The sequence below is a fragment of the Gracilinanus agilis genome, chromosome 1 (assembly GCF_016433145.1).
Source record: "Gracilinanus agilis isolate LMUSP501 chromosome 1, AgileGrace, whole genome shotgun sequence".
Taxonomy (NCBI): domain Eukaryota; kingdom Metazoa; phylum Chordata; class Mammalia; order Didelphimorphia; family Didelphidae; genus Gracilinanus; species Gracilinanus agilis.
Window position 1 is genome coordinate 705,048,390 of NC_058130.1, and position 12,070 is coordinate 705,060,459.

Genomic DNA, 12,070 nt, shown 5'->3' on the forward strand with positions numbered 1-12,070 from the left:
AGTCCTGGAGTGGAATGAGTAGCGAAGGCCAGAGGGGGCCAGAGCTGGGCGTGGGGTGGGGTGGGGGGGAAGCCGAAAGGAGGAGCTGGAGGACTGAAGAGCCAATGGGGGGAAGCGATGAGAGAGGGTGGGGTAGCACGAGATGGGTGGGATTCAGGGAAGGACTGACTAGAACTACCGCACTTGTCTCGGTGGTATGGGACCAGCTTCTCCACCTCCCGACCCCAAGGCTTGGTCGCTTCGGGCTGCAGGCTGAGGGAGGAAGAGAGGAAGGGAGGGAGGGGCCGAGCGCTGAAGATTGAAGTTGCCCCCAGGCCGGGATCAACCGGAGCCCCAGTTCCACCTCAAACCTGATCCTTTCCAGAGCAGGAGGAAACCTGGTTAGGTGCGTCCCTACCCCGTCGAGTCCGGTCTGGTCTTGTCAGCCTCATTCATTCCGCTACCCCCAGTCCCACGCGCGCACCCCTTTCCTATCTCTACTCCAATTCTTAGACCTCTCTTCCTCCCCTCTTGGATCCCTTACCCCCACTTCACCCGTCTGCTCTCTCTCTCCAGTATCATTCCTTTCCGCGGTTCCCTTCCCCTCCCCCTCACATCTTATGTCCCAACCAGCCCCCAGGACTGCCTCCCCGCACTCTTCACTTCTTCCGTGTGAGCCAAGTCCTCTAGCCTGACTCCCTCCATCTCGAGTCTGAGAGTGCCCACTCATCTTTCCTTCTCGTTAGAGAATCCACGTCTCAATTCTGCATCCATATCCCTTTAATCTCAAGTCAGAGACCCCTCACCCTTCCTTTTCCTAGCCTTCCTTTTCACCCTCCTTATCTGAACTTCCTTCACTCCCCTATTCCTCAATCAGAATTCAGCTCAGCGTCCCCCTCCAACCTTCACTCCTTGGCCAGTTACCCGCTCCTCGGCTCAGCTCCCTGCTGCCTGTCCGTTTGCTCCTATCCTAAGCCTGTCCACTGGAGCCCCGTTTCTTATCGAAGCCTGGGGAGAACCCCCAGTTGCACTCCTGTGCCAAATTCCATAACCAGTGTGACCTTCCTTTCCTTGCTTCCTCAGAGTAGTCGGACCCCTCTTTTCTGTCCGCCCTCCCTACCACAATCTTCCTTGGTTCGCTTTTCTCGGGTTCCATACTCCTCCAGTGGACCTGGCACTGTATCTGTCTCCTTTCCCTTTCTGTTATTTCCCTGCTTCCCCGCCCTCCTCCCCTCTTCTGTTCCACATTTCCATTGCCCTTCGGTCCAGCCTTAGTACTTTCTATCCCTCACTCCCTGATTCTCTGCCCTGACTTCCATCAGGCTTCTTGATTCCTTACCCTGATTTCTTCCTCCGAGGCCCCATTCCTCATTTTCCATGCCCCCTGATTCCCTGCCTTGACAGCCCCCACCCCTATTCCCATACTCTAATTCCTTGTCTGCCTCATCTCTCATTTCTTCCAGAAGAGGAAGAAGACACACAAGAGGAGCTGGTGGCCTACAACTGGCGTTTTCCACCCTCCAACTTAATGGCCAGGCCTACTACCTCTGGTGCCTTCAAGGCCAACAAGGAGGGGGAGGTGGGAAAGTTTCGATTTGCCATTGATCGGGGTGGCACCTTTACAGATGTCTTTGCACAATGCCCTGGGGGCCGGGTAAGGGTGCTCAAGCTGCTGTCTGAGGACCCAGCCAACTACCAAGATGCCCCAACTGAGGGCATCCGTCGAATCCTGGAGCAGGTCAGTGCCTCTCAGGAAATTATTGTGGAAATAGGAATTATTTTTATTATTAGTATTAATAATGTAACTATTGATAAAGGCAGCAACTATCTCTTTGCCCTTATCTTGACAATCCTTATCACTGAGCTCCTGGAAACCCTTCCAAAACCAAGTTTTGGTTAAAGGTTCTGTTGAAGAAGATGCCTGGATTGTGGAAAATAAAGCAATTTGAAGGGGGGGAGATATCCAACCTTTAGACAACAGTTGAGGCATTGATTTTAGAACTAAAATTGGGAGAATCCTGATCCCAGTCATTCACAAGATTCAGGGAAGGATCAGTCTCTGGGAATCTACCAGAAAAGAGGAGAGTTGGTTTTTTGGGGCAGGGGATAAGAGAGACAGACACTGATGCTCTGTATTCACAGGAGTGCTCTATGACATTGCCCAGGGAAATGCCTCTGGACACCAGCCGCATTGCCTGGATCCGCATGGGCACAACTGTGGCCACCAATGCACTCTTGGAGCGACACGGAGAGCGCATGGCCCTATTGGTCACCCAGGGCTTCAAAGACCTACTGCACATTGGGAACCAGGCCCGAAAGGACCTCTTTGACTTGGTGAGAGCCTACCCCTCATAAAGGCAACTCAGGGGAGAAATCTCTCCTTTGTCCAGTGTTTTGTCCAGCCATGCCTACCAAATGTCTACATGTAGTAGACAATGAATATTTATTGTTTGATCAAATTTATTGACTCACCTTATCCCCAATCCCTTTTTTATGACACAGCTTTCTCAGTTTTTAGTGACTCTGCCCCTACCAAAACTGTGTACAAATAGAATTATTTTAAAACAAGGGTTCTTAACTGTGAATTTTCTTGAATAGCTTTTATTTTAATAATTTTATTCTAGTGTCATTGATTTCCTTCACAATCCTATTTATTTTATGCATTTAAAAACATTAGTCTGAGAAGGGGCCCATAGATTTCATTAGACTGGCTAAAGGGTCTATGACACAACCAAGGTTAAATATCTCTGTAGAAAAGGGATAATAAAGAGGTTTTTAAAAAATTCCTGTTTGTCCCTTTGGTGTAAGAAAATGTCTGATAGCATTCCATTGTTCTGTGTGTAGGAGGCCTCTTATAATAAACTTTGTATAGTGGGCATTCTGGACAGCCTCCAATGTCCCAATTTATCCTTTCCCTCCCCCCTACTTCTTTTATAATCCAAGGTCTACTCTCCACTGGGAGGAAGAGAACTGGTTTAACTGGTTCTGTCTTGGGAGGGGGGGGTGTTGCTGCTGTAGGTTAGACTGGAATGAAAACTTGGGCCAAGGGCCAGCTGAGAACTTGGACAAGTACAGACCAATGGTCAGGAGAAAGTTAGCAGCAGCAGCCGCAGCTGGCCAGAAAATTGTTCCTTGGCCAGAACTGTCCATTTTGTCCTTCTCTAGCAACAGTGCCTGGCCCATGAAACTTAAAAGTTGGTTGGAGATATCATTCTCTATTCATCCCCTATAATTTCTTCATTTCATTCAGGTTCCCTCCTCACAGCCCCCCCTAATCTCTGACTTTCTTTACTGAATATCCCACTTTTCCCTTGGTTTCCTGGATAATTTTTCTTCTACTAGGGAACCCATGATTGATCTAAGAAATGTCTCCCACCCTGACCTTTTATCTTCAACAGGACTTCAGATCACTCAAGTATAAAGGGGAACCTTCACTCTGGGGAACCTCTGCCCTGAGGGCAGAACTGGGAGGACATTTCCTCTTGAATATGCTCTTGTTTTTTCCCTCCTAACCCCACCCTCCCCCTTATTCCCTCTAGACAGTGCCAATGCCTCAGGTCCTGTATGAGGAGGTGGTGGAGGTGGATGAGCGGGTGGTGCTGTATCAGCCAGGGGAGCCAGGGGCTGGGACCCCCATACAAGGTCTGTGCCTCATTCTACCCTGATCTTCGACTTGGACTTTTGGGGCTTCTGGGTTCAGCTCCCTTCTGAATCACAAATCCTGTCTTCCTTCCTTCCTCCCTTCCTTCCTTCCTTCCTTCCTCCCTTCCTCCCTCCCTCCCTCCCTCTCTCCCTCTTCCTTTGACAACCCAGCAAATCTTGGTCTACTACCTCCAGCGCTAAACTTCTGCCTCTTTGGTTCTGGTCTCTGTCTCCTGTGGGGATAAATGAAAGCTCAGAAGTGGACTCGGGGTTAGATTTGGGGCTTGGGAGCTGGATTGGAGCCTGTGGAGTTGGTCTGCATAGGGGCCAATATGTGAGCAGTCTGGGTTGAAATGATGGGGAGGTAGGTTGGTGTGACAGTTACTTGGTCATTTCTCCCCACCAGGCACTACAGGGGACTTTCTAGAGGTGAAGCGACCTGTGGACCTAGAAAGCTTACGGGGAAAGCTGAAGGACCTACTGGCCTGGGGCATCCGGAGCCTGGCTGTGGTGTTCATGCACTCATACATGTGAGAGCATTTTAGGGACCTGACTGACACTGATACTGGGCCAGACTCATAGGAGTCACAGATCAGGAAAGGGGGTGACTTTATTATGAGAAGCTGGAGAAGTTGGGGCACCAGGAGAAGGGGAATCTGAACGTGTTCCAATTCCTTGCTAACCCTATGCTCTGAAATGTACCCTATATACCCCTGGGCAGGTGGGCACAACATGAGCAGCAAGTGGGTGCACTGGCACGGGAGCTGGGCTTTGATCACGTGTCCTTGTCATCGGATGTGATGCCCATGGTGAGGATCGTTCCCCGAGGGCACACAGCATGTGCCGATGCCTACCTGACTCCTACCATCCAACGTTACCTGAAGGGCTTCAGCAAGGGCTTCCAGGGGAACCTGAAAGTAAGGACACCTTCTTAGTCCTCATGTCCTGCATCTACTCACCTGTTCTGCCTCACCCCAGGTGATATGCTGTGCTCTTCTCATCTGGTTGTCCTCCACTCTGTGCCCCTCCTCAGAGCTGCCTTTTAATCCTGATTCACCAAATTCTGTGCTCCTCCTTTTCTGTCTCCTGTCACACCTGCTCTTGGCTTTCACTCTCCGTGTCTGCTTACTCTGGGCTCCCTGTGTCCCTTTACCTGTGTCCCTTTACCTGTGTCTCTCACCTGTGGTCTTAGTATTCCCAGCCTTGATACGTTCTCCCTATGACTATTCATCTTCTGTGTCCTGATCTCTCCCTCCTGGGTGGCTCCTGACTTACTTTTTTTTCTGCCTATGTCCCTTCTTGCCCAGGATGTACAGGTGCTCTTCATGCGTTCAGATGGGGGACTGGTGCCCATGAAAAACTTTAGTGGCTCCAGGGCTGTGCTCTCAGGCCCTGCAGGTGGTGTTGTTGGCTATGCAGTTGCTACCTACTCTGCTGAGGGAGGACATCCGGTCATTGGCTTTGATATGGGCGGTATGAAAGATGGGTGCTGGGTATTTCACTTGATAGGGGCAGGGCATTGAGATGGATGGAGCTGGCCTTTAGGGTGTATACCCTCACCCCCATCCCAATACTCAGAAAAAAATGCGCTGTGGTTCTGGGCACTCCAAATTGTGGGGATCAGAGGACCTACAGGGTGGTGACTGAAGTCTGGAGTGAGGGAAACTGGAATGGAAGAGCTTTGAGTCCCAATTCTATTCTGGGAAAAATCTGTGGAGCCTGTGCCCCAATATATTTCTATATCTCATGCTCCACCAACTACTCTTAGGTACCTCCACAGATGTCAGTCGGTATGCCGGTGACTATGAGCATGTGTTTGAGGCCAGCACTGCTGGCATCACCATTCAGGCCCCACAGCTGGACATCAACACCGTGGCTGCTGGAGGAGGCTCCAGACTCTTCTTCAGGTGAGGTCTCTTTCTCTCTCCCTGTCTGTCCTCTTTTCATACTTAGGGAATTCCAGTCTTATCTTCAAGTTAGGCCCATGCCCTGCCATCTTTCTCCTGTTAGCTCTGCCATTGGTATAATTCTTTTCAATTAAACCCATATTTTTTTCTTTCTTTTTTTACTTGAAAAAATTTTATTTAATTAGTTAATTTAAAATATTTTTCCATAGTTACATGATTCATGTTCTTTTTCTCCCCTTCTCCCACCCCCTCCCATAGCCAACATGCAATTCCACTGGGTTTTACATGTCTCATTGATCAAGATCTATTTCCATATTATTGATATTTGCACTAGGGTGATCACTTAGAGTCTACATCCCCAATCATATCCCCATGACCCATATGATCAAGCAGTTGTTTTTCTTCTGTATTTCTATTTCCACTGTTTCTTTCTCTTAAACCCATATTTGTGAAGTGCCTACTCTGGGTATGCCATTGTCCTGAGTTGAAAAATGATCCCCTCTCTGGTCTCAAGTTTACCCTCCAATAGGGATATAAGAGATGTGGAATGAAGTGTACCAGGAAAGTAGTTTATAATAAAGGCAAAGGAAAGGCTCTGACAAATCACTCTGATAGAATTTAAGGAGAGAGAGAGAGAGAGGGAGAGATCACTTTCATCTAGAATCCTTGAGAAGTCTTCCTTGCAGAGGTGGCTTCTCATTTGGGTCTCTTAAGAAAGAGAATGAGAAGGAAATGTGTTTCAGGCATAGGGAGGAGCCTGAATGGAAGCAAGAGAGGGCGGGAAGGTACTATTAGGAAGCTGCTAACTAGTGGTCCAACTTAGCTGGGAATGTTGAATGCTCGAAGGGAAGTAATAAAGAGAAAAGTAGGTTAATGTTAGATGGTAGATGAGCCTTGAATGCCAATAAAGAGTTAGAAGATTGAAGGTTTTTTGATCAGGGAAATAGATAGGATCAGGCTTGGGCACTAGGAATTCTTTTTGATAATCATTTGCAGGATAGTCTGTAGAGGGAGAGATAGGAGTGAAAAAGGCAATGCAATAGCATAGAGGTGAGTTGTTGAAGGCCTAATTAAAGGGGGTGGTCCTGTAGTTGGGGAGAAAGTGAGATGGATATGATATTGTAGATGCAGAAATAATGACTGTTTGGATGTCTCCTAGTAGAAGATTAGTCCCTTGCCGGCAGGGAAGGCAGAATTTAGATTTTCATATCCTCAATGCCTAGCATAGTACCTGATCCATGTGGAGGTAACGGAGAAAAAGAAGTGTCATCTATGACAATGAGCTATTGAGTCATCAACAAAAATAGGAAATTTGGAAGGGAGCTCTGTTTGGGATATGCTTAGTTTTAGGTCTGGTGGGAAATCCAGTGGAGATATTCAGCAGACAGTTAACTCAGGTTCTATCTCCTCAATGAAGCCTTCTTTGGTTTTCTTCCAGCTAAGTGTTTTTTCCCTTTAGATCTTCTTAGGATACTTTATAAATCAAGCAATCAAAAAGCATTTTTATTTTTATTTTATTTATTTTTAATATTTATTTAATTACTTAAATTTAGAATATTTTCCCATAGTTACATGATTCATGTTCTTTCCCTCCCCTCCTCCCATCTCCCTCCTATAGCCAACCCACAATTCCACTGGGTTTTATATGTGTCATTGATCAAGATCTATTTCCATATTATTAATATTTACACTAGAGTAATCATTTAGAGCAGTGATTCCCAAAGTGGGCACCACTGCCCCCTAGTAGGTGCTGCAGCAATCCAGGGGAGCGGTGATGGCCACATGTGCATTTATCTTTCCTATTAATTGCTATTAAAATTAAAAAAAATTAATTTCCAGGGGGCTAAGTAATATTTTTTCTGGAAAGGGGGAGGTAGGCCAAAAAAGTTTGGGAACCACTGGCTTAAAGTCTACATCCCCAATCATATCCCCATCGACCCATGTGATCAGACTGAATGTCAAAAAGCATTTTTAGATATCTGCTGGATGCCAGGAACTGTTTGAGGTACAAGAGATACAAAAAAAACCTTCCTTGCCCTCAAAAGCTTAAGTGGATATGGAGTTGGGGGTGAGGGAAGAAGGGGAAGACAACATGTGTACATGGAAACAGTTGTTAACCTGGAAATAATGGTGAACTACTAAAGTAGTCAGTAAAACCAAATCTTTAATCAGGAAAGAGATAGTGTTCAATTTTGGCTGCCACACAGACTCAGGTCCCTAAAAACCACACAAAGTCAAGGGCTCTGGGACTCTGGGAACAGTATCTCTGGGAGAATGCACGGTGCCAGATGATTCTCCAAAAAGTGACAGAACTTGGGGGTCTTTTATACCCTCTGGAGAACTTGGTACAGCAAACCTGCATAGACAAACTGCAAGCAGGCTGCAAAGAGGGTGCAGCCAGCAGCTGGGGTATCAGGGAATGATCAGCTATAACCATTACAAAGGAAAGGGTCAAAAAAGAACTGGGCTTCCTGAGAGAGGACATTAATACAATGAGAGTAGCTATTAGGACAAATAAGGGTATTCAACCTTTGACTCTACCTACTAGTTCCACCCAAATTGGGGTCACCAAACATTTCAAGGTCTATTGTTCAGTCCAAAACAGGTGTGTCTGGAACTTCCCTAGGGGTGAGTTCTAAAGGGGTAGCTGGGCAAACTTGAAACTTAAAGAAAACCCAGGTGACACAGTGGTGTCCTGGAGTGGGCTCCAGCTAATCATTACATTTTCAGTGTGAGCATTTGTATCTTGGAAATTGGCAAATACTACAAATCAGGACTTGATTCAGTTTTATTGATTGTCTAGACTTAAGAAAGTGGTGGAGAAAGTGTTGATAATGCAGATTCAACTTAAAAGTGCGTCATGGATAGAGATCCCTTCCTCCAGCCTGTTGTTAAACATTTACCTGCACCTTCCTGTAAAGAAATTAATACAAAGTAATTTGGGGGCAGAGTACTAGAAGCTGGGGGCATAGAAGAAGATTCATAGAGGAGGCAGCTAGGTGTTGCCAGTGGATACAGTGATGGGTCTGGAGTCAGAGAGTTGTTTGTTGTTTTAGTTGTGTCTGACTCTTTGAGAATCCATTTGGGGTTTCCTTGGCAAAGACTAGTGGTTTGCCATTTCCTTCTCCAGTCCATTTTTATAGATGAGGAAACTGAGGCAAACAGGGTTAAATGACTGTCCAGGGTTACACAGATAGAAAATGTCCAAGGCCAGATTTGAACCTAGGACCTCCTGTCTCTCAATCCACTGAGCCACCTTGCTGCTCCAGCTCCTTCCTGCTAGATACATCCTTAATACTTAATTAACTAACTAATCTAATCTTCCTCACAACACCCCTTAGCTTAACTTTGAAGGAAAGTAGGGATTAAGAAGCAGAGGTGAGGAGGGTGTCCCTTCCAGGCACTGGAGACAACCAAGGCCAAAACTCAGAGATTGGGAAATTTTCATGCACAGTAAAGAGCAAATAGGTTAGTTGTTGATTGGAGGGAAGGAGAAGAGCATGGGCAATGACACCGAAATTTAGAAATGTAGTACCAGGAAGAGTTCCCTCAATCCTGATAGGATCAGTTTAGACCTTGAAGCAACCTCAGAAGCTATCTAGATGGGAAAACTGAGGCCCTGAAAAAGGTTAAGTGACTTGTCCAAGGTCATAAAAGAAGTCATTGACAGAGTTGAACCTTGAACCTAATGGCAGAGTCACCATTCTTTCCATTGCTCCTTTTCTCCCTAATATAAGAGGCAAGCTCATCTTATTTGGGAGTGGTGGTAGTAGTGGTGGGGATGTGGGAGTAAATTTGGGGACTTGAAAAGAGAGGAGAAAAATTGGAACAACTCCAGAGGGGAGTGTGACTTAGGGCCAGGGATTCACAGAGCAGAGGACAGAGGAAGGAGGAGGGTAGAAGATTGAGAGTCAAGACTGGGAAGAAATGGAAGTAAAACTAGAAGGGAGGAGACAGACTGGGAGAAGAGCCAGCTCAGAAAGTTGTTTGGAAGAAAGGAGATTGTTGGCAGAGGGAAATTTCAGAGTTCTGAATCTTGGGTGAAGAGTAGTTTAGCCAGTTAGCATTTGTATAGTACTTTAAAGTTTGTAAAACACTCTTCATACATTATCTTATTTGATCTGCTCTATAACCCTTTGAGGGAAGTGCTACTATTATCCCCATTTTACAGACAGAATAACTTAGGCATAAAAAGATTAAGTGACTTGCTCAGGGTCAAGTAACTGAGGCAAGATTCAAATCCACTTTTTCCCGATTCCAAGACAAGCTCTCTAGTCACTGCCTGTAGTTGGGGGGAGATAATAAGGTCTTATATATGACCACTTCTTTGGGTGGAGATGGAGGTTCTGGGAACTGAGTTTGATGTATGGGAAAGCCAGGATGCTTGAAGAAGTCTTCACTGTTAATATTGAAGCTATTGAGGATGATGGCAAGGCCTAAGACAGAGAGGAAGACCATAAGGCCAAGACTCTTGAGGTCATTGAGATGGATTTGGTGTGGGGGATAATGTCCTAGAAGTTGGTACATGACAGCAACAGTGACCTAGGGAGAGTGGTGTAATGAGATGAAATAACCTTCAAAGGAAACCCTTGATGTCCTTGCCTTCTCTGCACTGGCCCTTCACATTGTGCCAAGTCCTGATTCCTTCCTTAAATTCCAGGCCTCATTCATATGCCCTTTTTTCAGGTCTGGCCTATTTGTGGTGGGTCCTGAGTCAGCTGGTGCTCATCCTGGTCCTGCTTGCTATAGGAAAGGTCAGTAAAGACCATGACCCTGACTCCAGCTTCTCCAACTTGAGTACCAACTCAGATGCTTTCCAAATGGGTGGGGTAAATATTCCTAGCCTTCCCTCCTCCCGAGTACTCTCTTCCTTATCCTGTCCTTTATTCCTCTTCCAAATCTCCATCCTTCCTTCTCCTGGGAAGTTTCCTTTTCTTCCTTGCTTTCATCAGTGAGTCTCACTATTCTCTTATCTTCCTCATTACAGGAGGACCATTGACAGTGACTGATGCCAACTTGGTCCTGGGTCGCCTGCTTCCCTCTTCCTTTCCTTGCATCTTTGGTCCTAATGAGGACCAGCCACTCTCCAAAGAGGCTTCCAAGAAGGCCCTAGATGCTGTGACAGCTGAGGTCAAAACTTTTATGGCTCAAGGATCCTATGGGGGTGATGTGATGATGCCTGAAGAAGTGGCCATGGGTTTTATACGAGTGGCCAATGAGGCCATGTGCCGGCCCATTCGTGCCCTTACCCAGGTATGAACATTCCCTGGATGATGACTCACTACTACCGTGATCATTCACTGACAAACACATACTAAGTTACTGACTTCTTTTTCAAAAGCTAAATTTTATTTCTAACAAAAATTTTATTTTTTTCTATCTCTTACCTCTTTCTGTTGGGAAAAAGAAAGAAGAAAACTCTTTTTACAAATATAGTCAAGCAAAACAAATTCTCACATTGACCATGTCCAAAAAGTATACCTCATATTTAACCCTGATTGCATCAACTCTGTGTCAGGAGGCTGACTATGATTTTCAGTTTCTGAGTGACAATCATACCTCTGGCCATCTTCCCTGGCTACTGAACAACCACAGGACCACTGACTATTTCTACCTAGGCCATTGCTCCAACCTCTGATCAACTACACTCTTTGGTCACTCAGCTAGCCATCACAATGACTGATATGCCCTAGATATTGGTTGACTGTTCCTCCATGGATACTAATGGATCATCCTTTCCAAATCTTTATTTGCTTGCTTTGTCTAGGCTCCCTTTCTCTCCCCCTGTCCCCCCATTCTAGCTCCAAACTGTGTTTATTTTCCTAGCTCTCAAGAAAAATCTTCAAACCCCCTCTAGGAGAGAGGAAATAAGATGTCTTTGCCTCTAGGCTAGTAGAGGGAGAGATTGTAGTGTTGAGACTGGGGAAGGGAGTGAGGCCTGGTATCCAGGGAAGGGAGAACCTGGAGGTTGTCTGGGAGTACAGGATGGACATTAGACCACTGCTAAATGCTCCCTACTCTGTTCCACAGGCTCGAGGTCATGATCCATCAGTCCATGTACTGGCATGCTTCGGGGGTGCAGGGGGACAGCATGCCTGTGCCATTGCACGTTCCTTGGGCATGGACACTGTCCACATACACAGGTACCTGTTGGGGTGTGTGGGGCTGGGTGGCAGGGTTATATGCCTCTGTGCCTGCTTGTCTCTCTAGTATATACCTGGGCATAGCAGCTGTTCTCTGAGTTGTGGCCAGTTTGCCGAGGTACTAATACAAGGTCAGCTTGTATGGGGTGTACCTCTTCCCTGCTGATTTCAGTAACTTCCAGGGAATGATCTCTCCCATCTTCCTCATCTGATCCTGCTTCTGCTCACCAAGGAATACTTCCTTCAGTAAACTGAAACTCTAGCCCTTAATTCATCTGACAATTTATTAACTGACAGGGAGGGGAGTGGGAATGGGAGAAGGTCTGAAATCCAGATATCCAGAAGCATCATAGAGAATCTACTGCAGGGTCCACTGATATTAGTTTGTAGTTCTCTATA

The 12,070-nt window shown here is 46.3% G+C and overlaps 1 protein-coding gene across 2 annotated transcripts in view; it reads left to right on the forward strand.

Annotated features, from left to right (window-relative positions):
- Positions 1–217: 217 nt before the first annotated feature.
- Positions 218–12,070, forward strand: part of OPLAH (5-oxoprolinase, ATP-hydrolysing) — a 39,434-nt gene continuing 27,581 nt past the window's right edge. For both annotated transcript variants that reach the window (XM_044669628.1, XM_044669619.1), the window contains exons 1-11: positions 218–385; positions 1,443–1,717; positions 2,122–2,313; positions 3,519–3,621; positions 4,028–4,151; positions 4,343–4,538; positions 4,929–5,094; positions 5,390–5,528; positions 10,215–10,282; positions 10,516–10,781; positions 11,559–11,671. In XM_044669628.1, coding sequence (XP_044525563.1) covers positions 1,508–1,717; positions 2,122–2,313; positions 3,519–3,621; positions 4,028–4,151; positions 4,343–4,538; positions 4,929–5,094; positions 5,390–5,528; positions 10,215–10,282; positions 10,516–10,781; positions 11,559–11,671 — 1,577 coding nt within the window. In that variant the 5' untranslated portion in view covers positions 218–385; positions 1,443–1,507. The remainder of the gene's footprint in view (positions 386–1,442; positions 1,718–2,121; positions 2,314–3,518; positions 3,622–4,027; positions 4,152–4,342; positions 4,539–4,928; positions 5,095–5,389; positions 5,529–10,214; positions 10,283–10,515; positions 10,782–11,558; positions 11,672–12,070) is intronic.